The sequence below is a fragment of the Protopterus annectens genome, chromosome 14.part0, assembly GCF_019279795.1.
Source record: "Protopterus annectens isolate FY-2018-M chromosome 14.part0, PAN1.0, whole genome shotgun sequence".
Classification (NCBI taxonomy): domain Eukaryota; kingdom Metazoa; phylum Chordata; order Ceratodontiformes; family Protopteridae; genus Protopterus; species Protopterus annectens.
In genome coordinates, this window is record NC_056748.1 from 438,457,701 (window position 1) to 438,482,420 (window position 24,720).

General features: G+C 41.5%; 1 protein-coding gene across 2 annotated transcripts in view; it reads left to right on the forward strand.

The window, feature by feature from the left end:
- JAKMIP1 (janus kinase and microtubule interacting protein 1) overlaps positions 1 to 24,720 on the forward strand; it is a 2,220,219-nt gene that overhangs the window by 1,827,442 nt on the left and 368,057 nt on the right. For both annotated transcript variants that reach the window (XM_044056204.1, XM_044056206.1), the window contains exon 13: positions 1,836 to 1,934. In XM_044056204.1, coding sequence (XP_043912139.1) covers positions 1,836 to 1,934 — 99 coding nt within the window. The remainder of the gene's footprint in view (positions 1 to 1,835; positions 1,935 to 24,720) is intronic.

Below are 24,720 nucleotides of genomic sequence, written 5' to 3' on the forward strand. Positions count from 1 at the left end.
TGGGGTGACCAAAATCAGGGACTGATTTTTATTGTTGATGATGTAAACGTTGATGTTTGCAAGAATAACCAGAGTTCAGTATCTCATTCATTTTCTAAAGGATACGAAATCTGAATCAAACTCCTTTCATTATTTAGTGGCATTAATCACAAATCATTGCCCAAAAATATATTTAAAAAATGTCTACAAATATCACTGTCAAAATGTGTTGTCATTATTTGATGACCTCAATCACCAATTATATCCAAAGTAAGAGCCCAAAATCTGATCGTTCTGGACAAATCCTGACTGGCATACATTACAGCACTTATTGAGTTATGGAATTACATTGCTGGTCCAGTTTGCTAAACAGATACACTTTTTATTTACCAATTGAACATTGCTATTTTATGTATTTCAGAAATGCTACAGTCCTTTATGAATTTGCATTGTTGGTGGGTGGTGAATTGGTGTAGTAAAAGGTTTTCAAAATGGATGCTGTGCATAGTGTTTGTATTTTTACAATGTATTATTTCAGTCTTAAGTGTTAAAGCCTGTTTGCTGGTCATGGTACCTGGTTAGTTCTGTTTATAAGTTTGTGTATCTCAAAGATCCAGGTGAGGTCAGGATTGGTATAATGGTTAAGATGGTTACCTTACAGACAAAGAAGTACAGGTAGTGATTCTCATTAAGGGAAATTGGCTAGACTTAAAATGGTCCACAGGGGCAGCTAGTCTAGTACTTATCTATGAACTAGTGAATATGTGACTGTTCATATGCCAGAACAAAATTCATGTTGATGTAAATCAGTATATCCATTTTGATTTATTGAGTTGGAAAGAATTGTAAAACTCTTAACACTTACAGATCTATAAGTCTTGCATCTTTTTTATGTAATTTCACAAGTCCCTTTTGTTTCCCTTTATATAAATAGGTGAAACATTTTTTTTAAATGGAAGGTACTGTACTGTTAAGTAGCAAACTATTAAATATTTTATGCAGCACTGGCAAAAATTACTTCTCAAGCCATGAATCATCATCACCGGAATGAAATCAGGACCCATAAAGGTTTTATTTCCTAACTTTTTTAATACTTCAGAAATCAATTCAATACTTATTGTAGAACAATTCTCAGTTATAGAAACCAATTCTAAATTAGCCATTATACACCTAGATTGTGATAAGTTGGGAAAAAATTATTAAACTCACCAGCAGTTCTGTAAGAATCAGTTGTCAGTTCCCCATCTACAAAACTTGATGAAATAGAATCAGTACTCCTTGTAACATAATTACTATATTTATAAAACTGTTTATTAGCTATTGACGATTATAAATGGTTTTCACGCAAGTACTATAATCAGTGGCCTTGCCCCTCCCCCCTTTGTTGATGGCACTTCTGTTATCCCTCATCTTCAGTTGGGATTCAGATATGGAGAGTATGCCTGGACATATGCTGCCCATCTATCCCCACAAAGAAAGGCAATCAGGCTAAGCCCCTTCATTCCTCTCCTCCTACATGCCAGCTCAATCAGGCACTGAAGCCCGGAGAACTACAGAGATGCTAAATATGAAAGTTTTGTAGGTTCGATGTCGAAATGTAAATCAAATAGATCTATGAAGGCAATGTTCAGAAATTAGCAAGAAAATTTAAGACTGTTTTATTGTACAGGTATATGGAATAAAATTTAGTAATTTGAATCATCTTTAGATATTAGTTTTCCTTAGGTAATGGTTTTACATGTTTTTCTGGAAGTACATATGTCATCTTGTTAATCTGAAGTATTGATAAATATATATGAACTTCCACATATTTACAGCATGTAGTGAAAATTGTGTTTTTTTTTCTTTTTCTTTAGATCCAGAGACTGGAGGCTGATCATCTCCAACTAAGGAATGAGCTACAGGATGCAAAGGATCAGAATGAGCTATTAGAATTCAGAGTGCTAGAGCTTGAAGTAAGAGAGCCAATCTGCAAAATAACAAATGGAACAGAATACGGATATGAGACAAAACTGAAAGCTCTTCTATGTTAAGATGTCTGCCAGCTGTAGATTTGTAAAAACACAAGCCCTTAGAATGCAAGTAATATCTTTATCTGTATATAGAGAGCAAAGGAAATATTTTCTGCCTTAAAAATGTTGTTTAAATTATTTTTATACCCAACTTAGCATTTTCACTGTGAATATATCTCACCTAATTTATGTTTTGCACCTAATAAAGTAATTTGTCTACTGTATGCATTCCATCATTTATTTTCTGTATTCCCTGCTTGCTGTGGATCTGCATGTTTGGTTGTCTTCTTTGCTATTTGCCTGTTTTGGTTATATTGTCCTTCTAGCACTTACCATTCCTGACTCCCGGCGCATGCATGACTTCTCATGTTTTTTGTTTGTTTTTTGTGAGTACTTTTTTTTTAGAAATCACCTGTGAAATTCTGTTGTTCATTTACTCATTTATTTTCTGATTACCCACTTAATCCAGTGCAGATTTGCAGATAAGCCAGAGTTTAGATTTGCAGATAAGCCAGAGTTTATCCTTGAGTTAATTGAGCACAAGGCATAGAAATTCATCCTGAACAGGGCGTCAAACCCATCACGGTCACACTGCATGCACGTGTGCACTCACACACCCAACCACCCTATGGACAATTTTAAGACATGCCAGTTCCCCTGCAACATGTATTTTATGATAAAAGACAAAAAACCTGGGCATCTGGCAAACACCCACATGGATCTGGGGCATACTTGCAGAAAAGGCAACCCCACTACAACCAAAACTGGATGACCAAGCTGTTTGAATCAACAGTATTAACCGTTACACTTTTGTAATCACAAAAAAGATAATGTGAATATAAATATAATATCACTTGAAGTTTTGCAGAGAAACTTGGAGTATGACTGCATTCAAAGATGTACAGCCCATATAATCTGTCAGTTTCCATACCCTGTAGAGAAGTTTCAAGACCATCTTAATTGGCACCTTATTTTTCTCAATCCTTCAGTTAAGTGCTGTGTAAATTTCACTTGTATTTCTGAATCACCTACCCTGTTACCTGCATATGCAGGCTGTAGAAATAGTCTGCTTTTTTTTTCTGTTCAAAAATATTCAGACATGCAGTGGTTAAAACACTTGGCTGTCTCCCTTGCATTGGTCCACTGTAATGTCTCAAAATTCAGCACCTTTAAACACAAATGCTTAGTTCCAACTGCATAAAACTGCTTACAAACGTAATATTTTGTGCAGTAATGACACACAAAACCTAAAATAAGTGTGTTTGTGTGGGAGGCAAAAAAATCCCCTCCCCAAAACCACCTTACCTTATTATTCTTACCTGGAGGGCACACCCAACTTAGAGAAGTAGGAGCCATTTAAAATGTAAAGAAAAATGTCTTGCTGTTTGTTTGGAAATGGTATAGTCTCAGACTCTAAGTCCTACAGTTCAAGAGCACGCATATCACTACTTAACCAGCAAACAACCAAGGGGAATAAAAATATCAGACAAGAGTAATTGAGCAAGTATGAAATGAGCATTAAAGTACTGAGCAGATGAAAAGGAATAATGCCTTCTTCCCACCCTTTAAATTTCTTAAAATTTCTGAAAATCTTGAATTTTCCCACTCAAAAAACACTCTCATAACTTTTAGCCTTCACCTGGATTTCAAGATGCTCATGTTCCAGTGTTAGCCACTCATACAGTTCAGTACTCTTTCCACTCTGCATTTTTCAGTTGCTCCTGTATTTAGTGCAGAATAAGCTTAACATGCACTTCTAGGTTCATAGGTAGGTACTAGGCTATTGGCCCTAGGGCCTATATAAGTCTAGCTACAAAGGTACCCTGGCTTTTGCCACCCAAGAAAATTATTTTCCTGTGCCCCCATCGAGCAGAGCCCCAGAGGTGATCCCTGGGGTGAATTTCCTATTTCCCATCTAGTCATCAAGATTTTTCTTGAAGAGTGCTAATGAGGAGCTTTGTTTGATATAAATAGGTAGTTTGTTCCAGAGTATGGGAAGTCTCTGGGACAGGAATCTATCCCTCCAGCATGTTCTGTTTATTGTGGTGACAAGGTTTAGGTCCCTAGAGCATGTAGCTTGGAGGGATTGGGATTTCTTTAAGTGGAGCATGTCCAACAGCTCTGGGTTTGACATAGCTTTATATGTTAGGCAGAGATCGCCTCTGAGTAGGCGATATGCGATGGAGTAAAGCTGGAGTTTTTTGAAACGGTCTGCATAGGGCATCTGTATAAGGCCAGTAATCCTCTTTGTGAGGTATTTCTGTGGCCTTTCCAGTTGTAGATGTCTTGTGAGGTACATACCAAAAGGGGCGTTATATTCTGTAATGAGTCTAATGAGTGATGAGTAGAGGGGAACAATGACCTCTTTTTTTCCTGGATGAGAAACCTTTTGTGATGAGATGTGCCATGTAGAAGGATTTCCTGGCTACTTTGGCGATGTGATTATCAGAGGAGAGACTACTGTCTACCTGTGTCCCAAGGTCTCTTATCACACTTTCGGTGTTAAGTAGACTACCACCTATGTGGTAGCTCATGGGTACAGAGTTTTTACCAAAGGGGATGACAATGCACTTTTTGGCATTGAGCTTGAGGCCATGGCTTTGACACCAGGCATCTGTCTCAGTGAGGCCCTTTTTTAGGATGTCCACGTCATTAGGAGTTTTGATTATGGCTCCTAGTTTGCAGTCATCCGCAAACTTTGTTAGCCAAAAACCTTCTGTGTTCGCCTGTACTTCAGAAAAGTAGATACCAAACAGGAGAGGACCCAGGACTGAACCCTGTGGTACTCCACTTGTCACTGGTTTGAAGTCAGATTTGGAGTCTGCTACTTTCACAGTGTGGGTTCTGTCAGTGAGCCAGTTGGCAGCCCATCTTGTGACATAGGGATTTATACATAGTTTAGTGAGTTTATCTATAATTCCAGAGTGGGGGATGGTGTCAAAAGCCTTGGCGAGATCTAGATAGGCTGTGTGAACCACCTTACCCTCGTCTACAGCTTTGGTGACTGCTTCAAAGAAGTCTATCAGGTTTAGGAGACATGATCTGCCTTTTACAAACCCGAAATGGCTGGGGTCCAGAGTTTGGAGATTACCAATGTCTTTGTTTATAAATTTCATGATGATACGTTCCATGGCCTTGCGGACCAGACTAGTTAGGCTAATAGGGTGGAAGTTCCTGGGGTCCGTGGTGACTCCCCCTTTGTGGAGTAGGATAACCATTGCGGTGCGCCATTCAGCGGGCACAAAGCCTGAGGTGAGGCTATGATTGAACATGGTGCTTAGGTGGGGTGCCATTTCATTCTGTAGTTCGTGTCAAATGCAGCCTGGGATGTTGTCAGGTCCCATGGATGCTGTGTTCCTGGCTTTGGAGAGTCTGATTTTTACCTGTACAGCTGTGATTACAGGAACTTTGCATTCTTCCGGTATAGAGATGGGCCCTTTAGGGGGTGAGAAAGGGATAAAGTTAGCACTGAACCTATCTGCCAGGATGTTGGCAATATCAGTTGGTTCTGTATATTTAGTGCCATTGTGCTGTAACTCAGAGCAGATCTGAGTGTTGCCATTGAGATTCTTGACATAGCTATAGAATGCTTTTTGGTTGTCTTTAGAATCAGTGGCGATTTTGTTTTCGTAACTAGCTTTGGAGGATTTTATGAGGGATCTCAACTTCTTACTGAGGCTGACCGGGAAGTTCCTCCAATCATGGGATTTTACTCTTTTTTGCAACAGTTTCTTTCTTCTCTTGTAGAGTTTGTTTATGGCAGGGGACCACCAGATTGGCTTCCTTTTTTTGGAGGATAGCATCTTGGTTCTGTTAGGGATAGCACGATCCATGCACTCGTGCAAGTGCTTATTAAGTGCATTTGTGTAGGGTTCAGCAGTCATACCTCTATTGTCCATCTGCATGGGTGTCATGAAGTTTGCCACATCTGTCTTAAGCGTGAAGTTGGCTTTGGAGAAATTTTTTACGGTGGTTTCCCTAATGGGTGGGGGCGGGATGTGGATGTCTAGGGTGATTAGCTTATGGTCAGATCTGACCAATGAGGAATTGACCTCTGGTGTGGAACACCCGATCGCCCATGTTGGTAATGACCAGGTCTAAGATATTGCTGCCCCTGGTGGGGGTGTGGATAAGTTGATCCAAGGCGTTGGAATTTATGAATTCCAGAAAACATTGAGCAAAAGAGTTGGTACATGAGTAGTTTTCACAGCTAATGGTGAGGTAGTTGAAATCGCCCATTATGAGGTTGTTGGGTTGTACCCTAATATGTTCCAGTGTATCAAGAAATGAGGGATGGGAATCCTGGGGCATGGTGGAGGATCTGTAGCAATTACAGTTTGGATTGCGGTCTTGCCCAGAGTTAGTTGCACTTGGATAATCTCGGATGCATTTTGCTGAGCAACTAGCCTGGAGGTGTGGATATACTTAATGAATATGGACACGTCTCCGCCTTTAGTGTTTCGGTCCAGGTTAGGTGGCTGAAAGGTGTGGTATGAATTATAGCCTGGTAATGCAGGGGTGCTGTCTGGAGCCTTGAACCAGGTCTCTGTCACTGCACAGATGTCGATGTTCTCCATTTTAAGATATTCCAGTGATTACCAGATCATGATTCAGGATGATCATGGAAGATCTGTTTTCATTTATGACTAGATCGCAGCACTGATTGTTATTGCAAATGTCATCTTTTGTAGCTTGCAACTAACTCACTGTGCAAAGAGGGCTGCTTGTCCCAAGTCAGAAGACCCAAATGATAGGTTCTAAATGTTGAAAAAAAACATATTCAATTAAAAAACATAGTGACTTTCAAAACTCGTTGTATCCCACCCAGCTGCTGCTGCTGCTTCTTTTGCTTTTGGCTGTTCCTATTAGTGGTCACCACAGCAGATTGTCTGTTTCCATTTCTTCCTGTCCCACCAACCACCTGCATGTCCTCTCTCACCACATCCATAAACCTTATCGTAGGCCTTCCTGTTTTCCTTTTACGTGGCAGCTTCATACTTAGCATCCTTTTCCCAATATACCCAGCATCCCTCCTCATCACATGTCCAAACCAACTCAATCTCGCCTCTCTAGCTTTGTCTCCAAACTGTCCAACCTGGACTGACCCTCTAATATACTTATTCCTAATCTTGGATCCCACCCAGCTGCTTATATATACTAAATCCTAGATTTCTGTACCATTGGAGAGGAGGCGGAATGAAGCTGTATAACTTTGATGTAGTAAATATTCCTACACTTCCACTACTCAAGAGTCGGTATTACAGTCCTCAAAAAAATTTCAGTATGTACAATGTAAAGAAAAATGTCATTGTAAGCTCAAAAGCATCGGTTTGCTAGGAAATGCTTATGAAACCAAAACAAATTGAAAAATTCTAAAATACATTCAAGTGCTAAAACAAATAGAAAGCATTGATAAATGCATTTAAATAGCAAGGGGGTTGACGAAAAAGCCACATATCATCTGCAGAAGCTGAAACGAGCAGTAATTTTAGACAAAGCAGCTACCATACATTCAGAGACAGTGAGAAGCCAGGATTTTTAATGTGTTTCTGTCTTGATTGGGCAGTTCCTGCCATGTCAAAAAAGTGTGTGTTCTTTTACCTGTTTTCTGTGGACATCTGCATTTTATCACCATGATGAAATGTGTCTGTAAAGTATAACTGAATCAAGCCTGGAAAAACAGTACATTAATCATTGACTGTTGGAAAAGGTGTCAAACTTCCCGATGCTGTATGTGGGCACATCTGTCTCTGGTATGGTTTCTTGTGGCCCACTGTACCTCAGACACTGCAGACATGATGGGCAGGCCTGCATTCATTGGAGACTGGTGGCCTTCACAAGCAGCATGACTGCGGCTGACACTCTGTTTCATGACGAGGTGTACCGGTCTGTCTTGAATGTGCTGCCTTGAAGGGTGAAGTACCCTTCAGTGAGCCACCTGAAGATATTGTGTAGAACATCCAAAGAGGCATAAGTTTCTGTGGTATTTGACATGCATAAACTCCCCCCACCCACCCCACCTTCTCTTCTAAACCTTCTGTGATTTTCATCTGAAAAAAATGTAGCAAGTGGCTGAGTAAACCTGCAGTTTTTCTGGCTACCTTGCCTTCCATCCCATCAGGTCTCCTTTCAAGTTTCTCAACAGGACTCACTGTCAGCGCTGTACTCAGAAGTGCTAAGTATCCCTGTCAGACTGTACTGGTAGAAGCGTGATTCTTCTGGTTCATCCCCACATGAAGAATTATTGCCCAGGATCAGGGCATATGGTTGCTGGAGCATCATAGAACAAAGATTGTGAAGATATGTAGGTTGCCTCTGATGCATCCTCCTCTTACAGACTAGTTGGTATTGAAGTCCAGAGCACAATCCCAGTCCTGGCTTTCCAAGGAGGATGTAGAGACTGTTCCATACAGGGTTGAGGATCTTCTCTTTTGTGTTCCCCAACTGATCAAGTAGTGTCCTCTTCTTTTATAGATTCTGCGTTTTTATCAGAATGTAAGGCTTCTAATGGTGCCAACGTCTCTAATCTGACTTTGTCGAAATGACCTTCTCATAGTATCCAGTTTTATTAAAAATACAGCAAAGCTCTTGACATCGGAGTCTAGAGTTTACTCTATTAGAACTGTAGCTGCTACTAAGGCTTTCCAGAAATGCGTTTTTTTTGTGATATTTTGTGCAGTTGCTACTCAAGCAAAGCTGGATATACTTGCAAAACACAATAACCTAGATATAATCTGTAGATTCAGGTCATCCTTCAGTGCCATTATTATTGGGCTACAATTCCATGAGGAAATACCCAAGAGAATAACATTGGGGATGTTTTCTCAAGGGGATAAAGATGGAACTCATAGTATTATATATGAAAGTTACATACTGATTGAAACAGCAGATCTGGATTGGCAGTACCATCTTCATCAGCTTACCCACCCTCCTCCTCCTGCATCAGTTCTCTCATATTTGTCTTTATACAGTTCACTTTGTAGAGTTACTGCTCAAACATTTAGAGATAAATCATACTTTGAATTGCATTGTGATTAAAGGGAAATGGCATTAGTAGCATGAGAAAGCTTTTTCTTTTCTGTTGAACAATCACCCGGAACTCCAAGATGTTGGAGTTAGCCTGGCATTTGCTTTGGCTGCAGTCACCCAGATGAACATCATCTAAGAGAATACTTTGCTACTACTGTTGCATTTTCCTTGATTCAAAGAAATCTCAAGAGCTAAAGCATTTATTCTAATGGATTGCATCACAAAGACAGGCTCACACCCACCTTCTGACATAGCAGACATATGATTTCACTTTTTTTCCCTCATTACTAGCTGTAGTCCCTTACCTCAAACAAATCTCTTGAATCTGTCTCCATCTTTAGATTTAAACTTCATGACTGACATTACCATTGTGTCTGCCTGCAAGTGGACCTGAGGTTTGTGCCTTAGAAGATCCTTTCTTCTGGTAGAAGATACTTCTATATGGTGGATATCCTAAATGGCAGGCTCTTTTCAATAAAAAAAAAAGAAAAAAAAATCTTCCTATTTTGTTAGTTTCATTTAGAAGATCATTTTCTTTCAAAGGTAGTTTCTGAGCTCTCTCTCACCCTTCTGAGTTCCTACCCATCCTCCACACCAGTAGATAAAGCAATGCTCATGAGAGATGCATCCTTTGCAGTGGCCTGGAGATACATGCCAGCGTAAAAATGCCCCCATCCATCCTCCTGGCCAAGCAGCTGGAAGGTTTATGGATCCAGCCTACACTATGGCAGCAGTCCCTTAGGTCCGTAGCATGTACCTGGTTGCCCTTTTCATAACCAACACCTCTTCTCTTAAGGCCCTTCCCTGACATAATTAGAAGTTAGTGGCACAAGTTGAATGTACATCATGGCAGCCTACACAATGGTTCACAGGTCAGATCTGTACCATCAGGTAGCTGTTTGACTTGTGATGGGGCCTATCCCCACTTATATTAGAGCACAACTTTGGGGGATGTTTTGAGTTGATGTTAGTGCCAGAATCTGTCAGGCTTCTGCTATCCCCCTTCTCCTTTGTTAAGCATGCCTTTAAGTATAGGTGACCTTGTTTTGTGACTAGAACTCATCCAACATATGCTTGATCTGATGCATAGTAGTCCACTCCCAGGCCTTACTGTCACAGAGCTTCAAACAGGGAACAATCTCCCTCTGTGCTCTGGAATTGGAAGTTGGCAGGCCTGGATACATTTATCTCTGTTATGCATTAAGATGATAAGGTGCTCTTGTAGCTTCCCCTGAATTCCCTTCTTTGATAGCGGTCTTCCCCAAGCTCATAAAGCTCTCCATAGAGTATCCTTTAGTTGCTCCCCCCTCCTTATTAGAAGTATCTTGAGTGTCTGTGGAAGGTGGAGGAGCTCTGGTTCATCACTTCTATGGAACCTCTTTCCAAAATGGTATTGTATAGCCAGAACCATCCAAATATAGTTCCATCTGTTTCCAAGAAGGTATCTCCCAATAGAGTAGAATAAGATACTCTATAAGCATCTTAGAGACAGTTCAGCATAGTTCTCTAGAGCACTAGGCAAAGGGGACAAGATCATATTTTCCTCTGCATTTTAGGAGTTTAGGTTCCTCAGCTCTTCCTGGCAGTTAATACAGAGTATTAATGCTATGAGCTGTTCATGAGCTGCTGCCTGTAATACAGGATTTGATTCGCACAGCTTCCATTTGCCTATTTTTTGAGCAAGTCACTTAACCAGACAATTTGGAAATTGGGCTAGGCTTCTCAATGGTCTGCTAACTATGTATTAACTGCCTGTAAAACTGAAAAAGCTATGTCATCTGCTTACTTTTCTGTCCTGTCTAGTGTATGAAACACTGGAAAAGATTTCATCCATTCCTAGTTCTATGGTGAATGAAGATCTGGTTAAGTCCCATATTGCCACAGTGTCTCCAGTAGGGTTTTTTATAGCCTGTTGTAATTTTGATTGTGCTTACTATAACGTGAAAGTGGCAGGCTCTGATATGCACCTGCACAGGAAACAATGCAGAATCTGTTCCTTTATGGATGGACTTAGGCAAGACATTTTAGGAGCTCCTGTTTGGACAGGCCTCTTGGGAGCTCTAAAGGCAGAAGCAGGCTCTTTCCATTGTAGAAGACTTCAATGATCACACCGACCCTCACAGTTTCCTCTAGGCCAGATCAACCACAAAGGAAGAAAAGACCCCTCACAAATTGAGGTGAGCTACTAAGCATCAGATAGTATTGCCACCTTGGCTGCTTCAGTTAATTTTCCTCACAGTGATGACTCCACCAACCCCAGCTGTTATCGTACTGACTGTATCCACTGGAGACGGTCTGCAAATTCACCCCAGCTTGAATGGCAGTTAGAACCAATAGGTTCTGGACATGGTCATAGGCAGCCATGTCTTATATCCTTTAGCACACACCCCTAGCAAGGTCTTTGCTTACAAACAAATCAGTCTCAACAGAGCTATTGGGACAAGCCCACATTTAGCTCCATAAAGGGACTATAGAGACTGTCTCTGTTGCAGAATAAGGCCAAGAGTTTTACTTTCACCTCTTTCAAGTTTCAGAGAACGTGAAAGACTTCTCTAACACCTTGAGCCAGGTGATGTCACTGAGATATCCATTACTTGTCCAGGATGGTGATTGTCTGTTTGTGGGGGGATTTTTATTCCTATTGCTGCAGGGTGCTTAGATAATGGCGTTGACTTGCGAGTACCTTATAATATATAAACAAAATAATAATAAAACCAGCAGGACCACCAAGGCTAAAACCATCACATTTAATAAAAGATAAGCGCTTTCACATTCTAAAATGGACACTTCATCAGCTCTAAAACACAGTACAAAAGGCAGGCTTTTGTACATAATCACATAATAAAACCAATGAAACAAGTAACAAATCAATTTACTTCCTTCTAATGCAGGTTTTAAAGGGACAGAACCATTCAACCCTGGATACCTGTCAGCTTGCAGCTTAAGATTCCATAGTAACTCAGCATATTCAGTACGTTTCACTATATCACCTCCCCTGCTGTCAAGTAGCTATTTTTTGTAATATTTTAAAAGTAAATGTATGGCCTGTGTGTTCTAAGACATGCCTAGACAGAGCATTCTTAATGTCACCCTTTCTAATATCATATAGATGTCTAAACAACAAATCCAAAACACTTGCAGAAGAATGTAAATCCACTGCAGATACTGTAGTTGATTTTCTTTAATGTAGCACAAAAATAAAAAATATATATAAAAGAAAATAAAAGTGCACACAAAGCGCTTTTTGTCCCACCTAGTGGTGAGACAACTTCAGGTAAAATCATTCACTGAGACCAGTGCATTTAAATAGTCCATGGTGCAAGCATATTATTAGTCAGCCAATGGGTGAGGGCTATTCCTAACACATTAAGTGATGGTATGAAAGTCCACTCAATAAATGAATGTTTCTTTTAAAAAGCCATCTGATCCTGTTAATACAAACAAGTATATGTTGAAATATTGAAATATATATATATTCTTGTCTTAGGTGGTAACATGATGGGTCAAACTTCATATTATGTAAGCACCCAATTGTATTTAAAAATGTATATGTTTAAAATATATGTTAAAGTAAATAAAGTGAAATAAAATAAGATATACTAATACTTAAAAGTGCACAAAAAACATTCCTGTCTATACAGCATGGCATGACATCCTACATTTGAAAAATGAGGTAAAATATACTAATACATATACATAAAAGTGCACAAAAACATTCCTGTGTATATGGCATGGCATACTACATTTGAATTATACATTGCTAAATTTTACTTCTGTTAGAAACATATACATATTGGCTTATGATATAACAACTGGTGTGTATTTGACATAGCTAATTAGGTTCTACATTTCATCATATTAGTTATCCCTGAAGATTTTTTAGCCTTAAAATGCAAGAAATAGAGTAAACCTCATTTAACCCAGGGTAAGCGCAGGCCATAGTCCTGAGTTGCCACAATAATTCTAACCTTTCTAAATGTAGGGATTCTGGGCCCCCTCTCCCATCAGAGTTCACACTGTCTATTGCCTTGAATTTGAATGTGTGGTTTGTATGTTCCTGTTTGTGTCTACTTAGGGCGTACTCCTGGCTCACTTTCTTTATATGGTACAGGTGTTCATATACTCTTTCCCTGAACTTCCTATCAGTGTTTCCTATGTAGAATGCTGAACATTGTTGGAATAGAGCTACATAGATTACAGCTTTTGACTGGCAATTCAGTTTGTTTTATTTTGTGCTCCTTGCCTCTAATAGTAAAGGTTGACCCGTAGACATGTGTGGTCAATAGTGGCATAGTTTAAATACTTTTAACAATTTGGTGTTTACATAATATGAAGTTTGACCCATCATGTTACCACCTAAGACAAGAATATATATATTTCAATATTTCAACATATACATGTTTGTATTAACAGGATCAGATGGCTTTTTAAAAGAAGTATTCATTTATTGAGTGGACTTTCATACCATCACTTAATGTGTTAGGAATAGCCCTCACCCATTGGCTGACTAATAATATGCTTGCACCATGGACTGTATTTAAATGCACGGGTTTCAGTGAATGATTTTACCTGAAGACGTCTCACCACTAGGTGCGACGAAAAGCGCTTTGTGTTCACTTTTATTATTTACTTTTATATATATTTTTTTATTTTTGTACTACATTAAAGAAAAGTATCTGGAGTGGACTTACATTCTTCCGCAAGTGTTTTGGATTTGTTGTTTGGTCTTTTACTGGTATAGTATCATATAGATGTCTCCTAATCCTATCCTTCAACTTTTTACTAGTTTTCCTTACGTAGAAACTAATACAGGAATTACAGGTAGCTAAGTAGACAACATTCTCAGTACAAAATTCATAGTATTTATAAGGTGTAAAGACAAATTTTAGCTTGGGGTGCTTAAAAGTATGTTCCTTAGAAGTAACGTGACATATAAAACAACTATGGCAGGCATAAGTACCAACCCTCATCTGTTGTACATCAGCCCTTTCCTTCATCCCGTGAGGCCCTCCACATAACTGTCTCTTCAAATTCAAAGCATTTCTGTAAAAGAACCTGGGGGTTTTACCTACATAGGACAAGGTTTTCTCATCCACAGTTAAAAATCTCCAATTTCTCCGTATGATATCACAGATGGAATGTGCATCATTATTTCAAACCAAACCTTAATCTAGTAATTTGCTGATGGTCTTTCTGATAACTAGTCTGAGAATTCTGTGTTAAAAGGGGCTTATAGACACTTTTTCTACCATCATATACTAATTTCTTATTTATATCCAATATAGTTTTATTATAGCCCCTACGTAAAAAATTGCCAGTCATGTCTTCCAGAGCGGATTCAAATCTGACATCTGAGGTGCATAATCTAGAGGCTCTCATAAACTGCCACTTTACTATGTTAGTATATATGTGTCTGGGGTGCATGCTGTCTCTAGTTAACAAATTATTCTTCCAGCATTCCTAATGATAAAGGCAACTATCTAATGCCCCGTTAGTGTTAATTTCCAAATGCACATCCAAGAAATCAGTTGCCATATTTGAATACAACATGGTGAAAGCTAAAAAGTCAGTGGTGTTATTCAGATATTCAACAAATAGGTTCATAGGTGTGTACTAGGCTAATGGCCCTGGAGCATATTCAACAAATAGGTTCATAGGTGTGTACTAGGCTAATGGCCCTGGAGCATTTACAAGCCTAGCCCATAGGATTACCCTGGCATTGTGCCGCCCGACCTTAGTTCCCAGTGCCTCTGTTGAGTAGAGCCACTGGAGTGATTCCCGGGGTGAATTTTCTATTTCCCATCCACTCATCAAGATTTCTCTTGAAGAGGGCCAGTGAGGTGTGTGGGCAGTCTGTGGGTTATGAACCTGTCCCTCCAACTTGTTCTGTTGATTGTGGCTCTTGAAGAGGGCCAATGAGGTGTGTGGGCAGTCTGTGGGTTATGAACCTGTCCCTCCAACTTGTTCTGTTGATTGTGGTAATGAGGTTGAGGTCTCTGGAGCGTGTGGTGCAGAGGGATTGGAGTTTCTTTAAATGTAGCATTTCTAACAGAGCTGGGTCAGACATGACTTTGTAAGTTAAGCAGAGATCACCTCTAAGTAGGCGATATGAGACGGAGAATAGTTGGAGTTTTTTGAGTCTGTCTGTGTAGGACAAGTGTTTAAGGCCTAGGATCCTCTTTATGAGGTACTTTTGCGGCCTCTCCAGTTGTTGCAGGTGTCTAGTGAGGTACATGCCAAATGGGGCATTGTACTCAATGATTGGCCTAATGAGGGAAGAGTAGAGGGAGACAATGTCCTCTTTCTTCCTTGATGCAAAACCCTTAGTAATGAGATGTGCCACATAGAAAGACTTTCTGACCACAGTGGCAATGTGGTGGTCAAAAGAGAGGTTGCTGTCAACCTGTGTTCCCAGATCTCTTATAACGCCTTCTGTGTTCCCAAGTCTGACCTAGAGCCCTCCCATATTATAAACACATCATCAACAAAATGATGGTAAAAAGCTAAATGCTTAGTAAACTTATTAGTGTAAAAGACTTTCTCATCTTCCCATCTACTTAGGACCAAGTTTGCATATGAATTTGCACAAGGGGTGCCCATGGCAACCCCCCATTGCTGTAAGTAGACATTGTCTGCATACATGAAAACATTATTCTTCAATACCAAGTCCAATAGAAGGCATATGGTATTTATATTAGCCTTACTATATTCACTTTGTGTTAACACATACCTTATGACCTCTATACCAAAGTCATTGGGTATAGATGTAAAAAGACTTTCTATATGTAATGTCACCAACAACGAGCCCATAATATTGCATTTTTGAGATCGAAAAATATTCAAATCATTCAATAATTGTCTAGTATCTTTCAACATATTTGGAAACTTAGGGACTATTGTTAACTTTTCTATGTAGATGGAACACGGTTGTGTCACCCAGCCTTCGCCTGCAACTGTGGGGTGCAAAGGAGGGTTACTAGCATCTTTATGCATCTTCAGTAGGCCTTTTATCACTGGGGTTACTGTTATCACAATGATCAGGGCACCATATAGAGATTCTCCAAGACTTATATTCATTAACATTCATAAAGTACATCATGCACATATTTATTAATATATCATAGTTTCATGATAGATATCTGTTCATATGTATTTTCTTCCCCTAGCATTGTTAGCATCTGTTTACGATAATCACAATGGTTCAAAATAACAGCAGAACCCCCCCCCCCCTTTATCCACTGGCATAATACAAATATCACATTTTTCTTTTAAAGACAATAAAGCCCATTGCACAGCCTTACTTAGGTTATAAAAACTTTTTTGTGTGGTGAGAATAGGTAAGAACATATATCATCCTCACAAGCTTTCACAAAGGTACTTGTATGCAAAGGCAAGGATGGTATAAAAGTACTTAGTTTTCTTATATCCTAATGCCTGATCCTGTGAGGAATGAGGAAAGCACGGAAATGAAGGACTTAATTTTTAATTTGTCTATGTATGGAACTGTGAGGAATGTTCTGATTTGAATAAGGGATTGGCTTTTATACCTGCTACATCCTCTAAAGTGAGTGAAGTGCTTCTGGACTTTAGACTTTTTGCACATAATATAGCTCTTAGACATGTTTGGTAACTGTTCTGTTACACAGAAGGTTGATATAAGAAAACCAATCCTCTCCTTCCAGCCCTCCCCTAGGAGTCCACCTTCTATATAACATACCATCAGATATTGTTAATCCTCGTTCATTCCTTACGTAATGGGTATTGGTTCCGAGCTCGGAACCGAGCCGGCCATTTTCCAAGCTCGCGTCAGCTTCAAACTCTCAAGCTAAACTCTTACCCACAATTCCCCTCTCCCTGTTACCTCAGATTTCATTTGCTGCATTGCCATCCGGTCATGTCAAGCTACTTCTCTTGAGCTAAGTGCAGTCAGTTGTTGTTTAATTGCTTTACAAATTACTTTTCTGTCAGAAAAGTTGATATTTTATTGTCTGTTGCCCTATCGTATCTAGCGTTCATAATTTCCTCAGGTTTTTTTTCTCTGTCCTTTACTTACCCTTTTTACCGCAAGGTAATTTCTCCTTACCATCGTTGGTAATCCCTTTCCCTTTCTTTTTCATACCTTCGGGTACTCTCTTGTACCTTTGTTGGTACTTTTCTTTTTGTTAATATGGCAGATAAAAAGGGTAGTCTGGGGTTTAAGCAGTGTTCTGATTGTGGACACAAACTGCCTACTTCTGATGCACACTCTTTGTGTTTATTGTTTGGGAGCTTCCCATTTATCTGTTGAACCACCTTGTAATATGTGTGAGAACTTTTCTAATAGAACTTTGTTAGAAAGGAAAAACAAGCTGATACTGAAGGGACTTCTAAAATCTCCCTTTTCAGAGGCTATTTCTAGGTCAGAGGTCTCAACCCCTCCTAAAGCCCATAAGAAAATGGATGTTTCTACTAAGGCTAAATCCTTGCCTTCATCCCCGGCTGGGGACTCTCAACAACCAAAACCTAAAAAGGCTAAAATTTCGGCTCCGGAGCTGTCTGTCAGCCCCAGTGCTTTCGGTGCCCAGACCTTCGGCTCCATTAGTGTTTTTGGCTCCATCCTCTCCTGCAGCCTTCTACATATCGGCACCGAGGGGCTCCTCGGTTCAGACCTTTACCACTGTATCGGCACCGACCATTCAGTCGGCGCAGACCTTGACCGCATCGGCTCCAAGATCTTCCTCGGACCGAGGCCTTTATTACTGACTCCAGTTTTGTCGGTTCCAGTTTCGGCACCAACCACTTCGGCACGAATCCTGTGTGGGTGCAGACAATGACATCAGAACCGATAACTTCTTCGGTGCAGACTACAGTAGTTCAGTCTTTCTCGGCGCCGTTGTCCTCTGTGCAATCAGATGAGCTGGGCACCGAGTCTGCCTCTTTTGTGGACAGGCCTGTTTCTCCCTCAGTCTCTGTGAGGTCCACTAGAAGTCTTTCAGAACATGATGTGTTGCGTCTTGTGGACCAGGCATTTTTGCCCAGAGGTATTCCACCCCTCAGGAACTATCCTTCCTTGGGACGTGATCACCCATCTCCAAAGACATCTTCTTATTCTCCTCCTTCATTGCCTTTGAAGTCCATGGATATAGTACAGTTTTCCCCTTCTGCGGTTCCCTTTATGGATCTCACTAAGGAACCGCAGTTGCCTTCATGGCAGGAAAGTTTTGCTACGACCCAGGATGTCAGTTGTGATACGTATAGCTTGCTGCTCCACAGCCATCCAGGGACTCCGAGTCGGCAGGCTGAGCTACTTAGGGGAGGAGTGCCCCTGACCTCAACATACACTCTTCTCCGTGTGGACCAGCCTTCCAACTGATGGAGAAGGCTTTCACTGCTGCTGGTGATACCGGACTGTCTATACCTCTGCCCTCCTCTGGTACACTGGTTTCACAAGTCACACCTAGCGGACACTGGGTGCAAGGGGAATCCCCTTTTCCGTTGTCTTCCCCGGCTTCTCCCGCTGAGGTGGTCCACCGGAAAAGTTTGTGTAAGAGGAAGCACATGGACTTCTACAGAGGAGGCTCTCACCGAAGACACAGATTTCGATGAGGGGGAAGGACCCCCTCTGTCACTCTCTGAGGTATCCTTTATCGATATCCTTGAAATCCTGAAACAGAGAGTTGACTGGCAGCCCTCTAATCCGACCCCTGAAGAATCTGTGTTCCTGCAGCCGTTTCATGCCCGTCCCCCTACCTCCTGGATTACTCCACCTGCCGATGAACTTGTCAAGTTCATCGTGCAGTGTGCTTGGAAGGCCCCTGATACTGTTAAAGCTATTCCCCGGAGGCCTGATAAGATCTTGTCCCCTCCTGCTTCAGATCCCCATTGGTCCAAAGGTCTTCCTGTAGATGCTTTGGTGGTGGCGGCCGCAACAAAAAAGGATTTGGCAGAAGAAGAAAGCCAGACTGTCCATCCGCCTAACAGAGTCCCGGGCTCTGGACAGAATAGAGAAGCACACTTTTGCTTCAGCGACCTTTGCTATCAGGTCCCTGAATTATATGGCACATTTTACCAGGCTTCAATGGGATCTGTCTCTGAGCTCTCTGAAACCTTGGCTGGTGCAGTGTCTGATGAGGTCCATGACAAAGTGGCCTCTCAGTTGGCCACCATTGAGCCTATATCTAACTCCTCTATGCAATTGATATCTCACGCATCAGAAGGAGCAGCTAGAGTGGCGGGTTCAGCTGAGGTCCTGAGATGACACGCCTGGATGCTCTTGTGCAACTTCGCGGAACCTTTTAAGTCTTCCTTTCTTAATGCCCCCATTGAGCCCTCCTTGTTGTTTGGGCCCAAAGTTAAAAGCACACTGGCCAGATGTGAACAAGACGGTAAGACCCTTTCTGCCGTAGGTGTCCATTATTCTTCCCCTCAACGTGCTTTCTCCCAAAACCAAAAGAGTGGGAAGATATGGTTCAAGAAATCTCAGGGTCCTTTTCTTGACACACAGACAGAGTTCTCCCCCAGAGGCAGAGGGGGAAACTCACAGGGAAGACACTCCTTTTGGGGCAGAGGAGGACCGCGTAACCAGGGTTCCAGGGATTCTTTCCCTGGTCAATCCTGCAAGCGCTCCTGAAGAGCGGCCCAACTCCTTTCCTTTGGAGGTGGTTGGGGACGTTTCTCCTTGTACCCTTCTGCCTGGCTAACCATCACCACTGATTCTTGGGTACAAAGGATCATAACCAGAGGTTATCATATCCCCTTCGATCTTTGTCCCGTCCCTTCAAAAAATCTTCCCGATGTTCCACCCAGTCAAAGGGAAGAAGCAGCACTAGAGATAGAAAAGCTGCTAAGAAAAAGAGTCATCCAAAGAGTCCCTCCAGACCAGATAGGATCTGGATTCTACTCAAGACTGTTTTTGGTGCCAAAGAAAACAGGGGACTGGAGACCAATTTTGGACCTCAGTGTATTGAACATGTTTATGAGAGTACAAAAATTCCAGATGGTCACTATACAGTCTATCCTCCCACTTTTGGAAAAAGACGATTGGATGTGCTCTATATATCTTCAAGATGCGTACTACCACATAGAGGTGGACAGGCTGTCAAGAAGATTTCTGCGCTTCCGTGCGAGAGCCAGTCACTACCATTTCAGAGTACTGCCCTTCAGACTCTCTACAGCCCCCAGAGTAGTTACAAAGTGTATGGCAGTTGTCACAGCTCACTTGCGACTTCAAGGATTCCAGGTGTTTCCGTACATAGATGACTGGCTCATTTCTGCCCCCCACCAGACATCTACTGGAAAAAGCCCTGGCATACTCTCTCCTCACTGCTCAAAGGCTAGGCATAACCATAAACTGGCAGAAATCCAATTTCACCCCATCTCAGTCGACAGAATTCATAGGGGTTATCTTGGACACAAAAAACTGCAGAGCTGCTATTCCAGAGCACAGAATTTTAAGGATAAAGCAACAACTAATTCCAATCCTTTCAAAGGAAAAATCCACAGCTCATTTGGTTCTACAGCTGTTGGGTTCCATGGAAGCCTCCATCACCATTGTCCCCCTGGCCAGGTTTCACAGGAGGCTTCTACAATGGCTACTGCTCACCCAATGGTATCTTTTACAGCATCCTCTTTCAGCCATGATTCGAGCAACCCACAGGTGCAAACAGGATTTAAATTGGTGAATGACACACAATCTCTCTCAATGGTCTCGCCCCTTTTCCCCCCAGCAAGCCAAGGCCACAGTGACCACGGACGTCTCCTTGATGGGGTGGGGGGGGGGCTATGTCAGGGGCAGACAGTCCAAGGCACTTGGTCCCAACCGGAGGCCCATCTGCATATAAATGTTCTAGAGCTGAGGGCGGTGCTTCTGGCGTTTCAAGCATTCCATCTCCTGCTGCCGCCTGGGACAATTGCAATTCAATCGGACAACATGGCGGTGGTCTGATACATCAACAAGCAAGGTGGAACCAAATCTTACCCCCTTTGTCGAGAGGCCATGAGGATATGGCATGGGCGATGGCTACCAACCGTTTTCTTCTAGCAACACACATTCCCGGGAATTCCAACATGATAGCAGACAGACTCAGCAGGTGCATTCTGCAACCTCACGAGTGGTCCCTGAATCCCTTGATAGTGGCGGAGATCTTCCACCGCTGGGGCCATCCTTGCTGTGATCTCTTTGCATCCCCAGCCAACTACAAATGCAGCAACTACTTCGCCCTGATTCCCCCTCCGGGACAGTCACCCAGGGACGCTCTAGTCCATGAATGGCCCTCGGGTCTTCTCTATGCATTTCCGCCCTTTCCTCTCATTCCCCAGTTTCTGAAGAAAGCCCGGCGGTTGAAGAGCAAGGTAATCCTCATAGCACCATATTGGCCACGACAGATTTGGTTCCCATTCCTTTGGCCTCACCTACTAGATCGACCATGGATCCTCCATCCAATCCCGGAGTTGATCTCACACCCACAGAACTTGATTCATCCCAACCTGAACAGCCTGAAGCTAACGGCTTGGCTACTCTAATTCCCTTGATTGCCAGGCAGAATGATCTTTCTTTACCAGTACGTGATATTCTCATTGCTTCGCATAAGTCCTCCACTAGAATTACTTATCTGAGCAAGTGGAAAAGATTTACCTATTGGCTGAAAGATAAACAAGTAGACCCCTTTTCAGCATCAGTGTCGATAATACTAGACTATCTGTCTGACCTGTTTCATTCAGGTTTATCGGCCTCTACCGTTAGAGTTCATTTGGCTGCAATTTCTAAATTTCATGAGGGTGTCCAAGATTCCCCTCTTATGTCCCATAAATTGTGCAAGACCTTCATAAAAGGAGTGAATCATCTGAAGCCACCTTTTAGAGAACCTATTCAACCATGGGATTTATCATTAGTTCTACAAGCTCTAACAATGGCACCTTTTGAACCAGCCTCTTCTTGCGACCTCAAGTATTTGTCATGTAAAACCTTGTTTTTGGTCGCTATTACTTCTGCCAGACGTATTTCTGAACTTCAAGCTTTATGTATCGAGAGTCCATACTTGATTTTTCATAGAGAGAGTGTCTCTGAGAACTAATCCGTCATTTTTGCCTAAAGTGATCTCTGAAATGTCCATTAATCAAGCCATTGAATTGCCAGTTTTCTTTCCCAACCATTCAAACAGAGGAGAGTATTGCCTACATACCCTTGATATACACAGGCAAATCTGTTTTTACCTAAACAGGACTAAACCCTTTTGTAAATCTGACCAGTTATTTTTGGCCTTTTCTGGACCTAGATTAGGATCGGCTGTTGCTAAGGCCACATTAGCTAGATGGTTGAAGGACTGTGTGACCTTTATATACACACAACGTAACATCTCGTTGCCTACTACCATGAAAGCTCATTCAACAAGGTCGGTGGCAACTTCTGCTGCCTTCCATGCCAGAGCTTCTTTACATGACATCCGTGCAGCTGCAACTTGGGCTACGCCTCATACCTTCATCAATCAATACAGAGTGGATTTGGCCTCCAGGGGAAAAGCATCTTTCGGTTCTATGGTACTCAGGAATGTCCTTCCATGAGAGCCTCCCAGGAATATAGGTAGCTGGGGACTCTGTCCCATACATAAGGAATGAACGAGGATTAACAATATCAGATAAAGAAGTTGTCTTACCATAACGTTCCATCTGTATTGTTGATCCTCATTAAGTCATTACGACCCTCCTTCCTTCCCCCTCCTGTGGTTTCTAGTGGATCTCACTATCCAGTTCTCTTAGGTTATTTGACCAGAGGTAGTCTCTACCTTCTTTAACTTGCAAACTCAATCTGAGGTAACAGGGAGAGGGGAATTGTGGGTAAGAGTTTAGCTCGAGAGTTTGAAGTTGACGCGAGCTTGGAAAATGGCCAGCTCGGTTCCAAGCTCGGAACTGATACCCATACGTAATGACTGAACGAGGATCAACAATGCAGATGGAACGTTATGGTAAGACATAACTTCTTTTTCCTTCTCTGCCTTAACATCCCTTTCCCCAGGAATATCTGGGATTATAGCTAGAAGTGGCAGAGACGGTAGGATCTAAGCTCTACCAACTGCTGTACTACCGCACCTTCCAATCCTCTCTTAGGAGTCCACTCTTTATACAACAAATCTTTGATGTTGTCAGTCTTCCTTTATTCTTGACAGTTGAGATTCTATTCCGATCCTCAGAACCGCCTCAGCCGTTAGGTTTTCCAGCCAAAACCTCTCAAGCCAAGTCTCTACCCACAACGCCCCTGTGTAAATTACCCCAGATCTCATCAGCCTTTCTCTCAGCTAAATGTTTTCTAATTTCTGTTTGTATTGAGATGGCTTTAAAAAATTTTCCTCCCTAATTCTCCCTTCTTTTGCTGTCTATCTAGCTATCTATCATATACAGTGGATATAAAAAGTTACACACCCCTGTTAAAATGCCAGGTTTTTGTGATATAAAAAATGAGACCACAATAAATCATTTCAAAACTTTTCCCACCTTTAATTCAATTGAAAAACAAACAAATCTGTTGGGGGAAAAATATTAAAAATAAAAAACATACAATAAGCTGGTTGCATATGTGTGCGCACTCAAACTAATACTTTGTTGAAGCACTTTTTATTTAGTTACAGCATTCAGTCTTCTTGGGTAGGAGTCTATCAGCATGGCACATCTTGACTTTGCAATATTTGCCCACTCTTCCTTGCAAAAGTGCTCCAAATCTGTCAGATTGTGAGGGCATCTCTTGCGCACAGCCCTCTTCAGGTCACCCCACAGATTTTCTATTGGATTTAGATCTGGGCTCTGGCTGGGCCATTCTAAAACTTTAAATGTTCTGTAGTCCTGTCTCGCCTTTATTCTTACATATGAGTTCAGAGCCGATCCTCAGCTCTGACTCGGCCGATTACAAAGCTCAAAGTCTCTTAGTTGGCTCGTGGCAAGGTAGGTATCCCATAGTGCACCAGTAAGAATCCCCAGATCTCGTCTGCCACATCTACAAGTTCAAAAGTGCTTCTTGCTTGGCCGTGGCTAAGTTGCATATTTTTCATCATTGTAGTTTTATTCATATTTTTTCACATAAGATAGCTTAATTTACTTAGTCTTAGTAATAGTTTTTTCATAGATAGTAAATAGTAGTGTGTGTTGCTAAATTTACGTAGTTATTGTTGAGAACTTGTTGGCCGTTCTAGGCCCGTTTTTAGTTCTCTGAGTGGTATCCTTCTCTGTGCTAGTTTTTTGACATAGATCCTATTAGTGTAGGTCCATGTTTGGGTTAGGACCTTGTTTTTTCCTAGTTTTCAATAGTATAGTATATTGTGTACAGTGTTGTTTACTATTATTAAGTAGTTTTTGCCTGTTGTTTAAAATTTACTATTTGTGGTATTTCCTGACTTAGCTTCGTTCCTGTTTCCGCAGCTAGGTCCATTTAAGTTAGAGGATGTAGTCCTCTGTTTAACTTTCTGGCGCTTTTTCCTCAACAGGGCTATGCCCGTTTAAGTTAGAGGACCTAGTCCTCTGTTTACTTCTCTGTGTGTGAGTTAGTTTAGTGGGGCTAGGCCCATTTAAGTTGCAGGACCTAGTCCTCAGTTGTATTTTTGTGTGTAGCTTTTCTTAAAGGGCTAGGCCCTTTTAAGTTAGAGGACCTTGTCTTCTCTCTTCTGTTTTATAGAACTCCCATTGAACTAAGACATGTAGAACAGAGTTCTCCAAGAAAGAAGGAACAAATTAATAC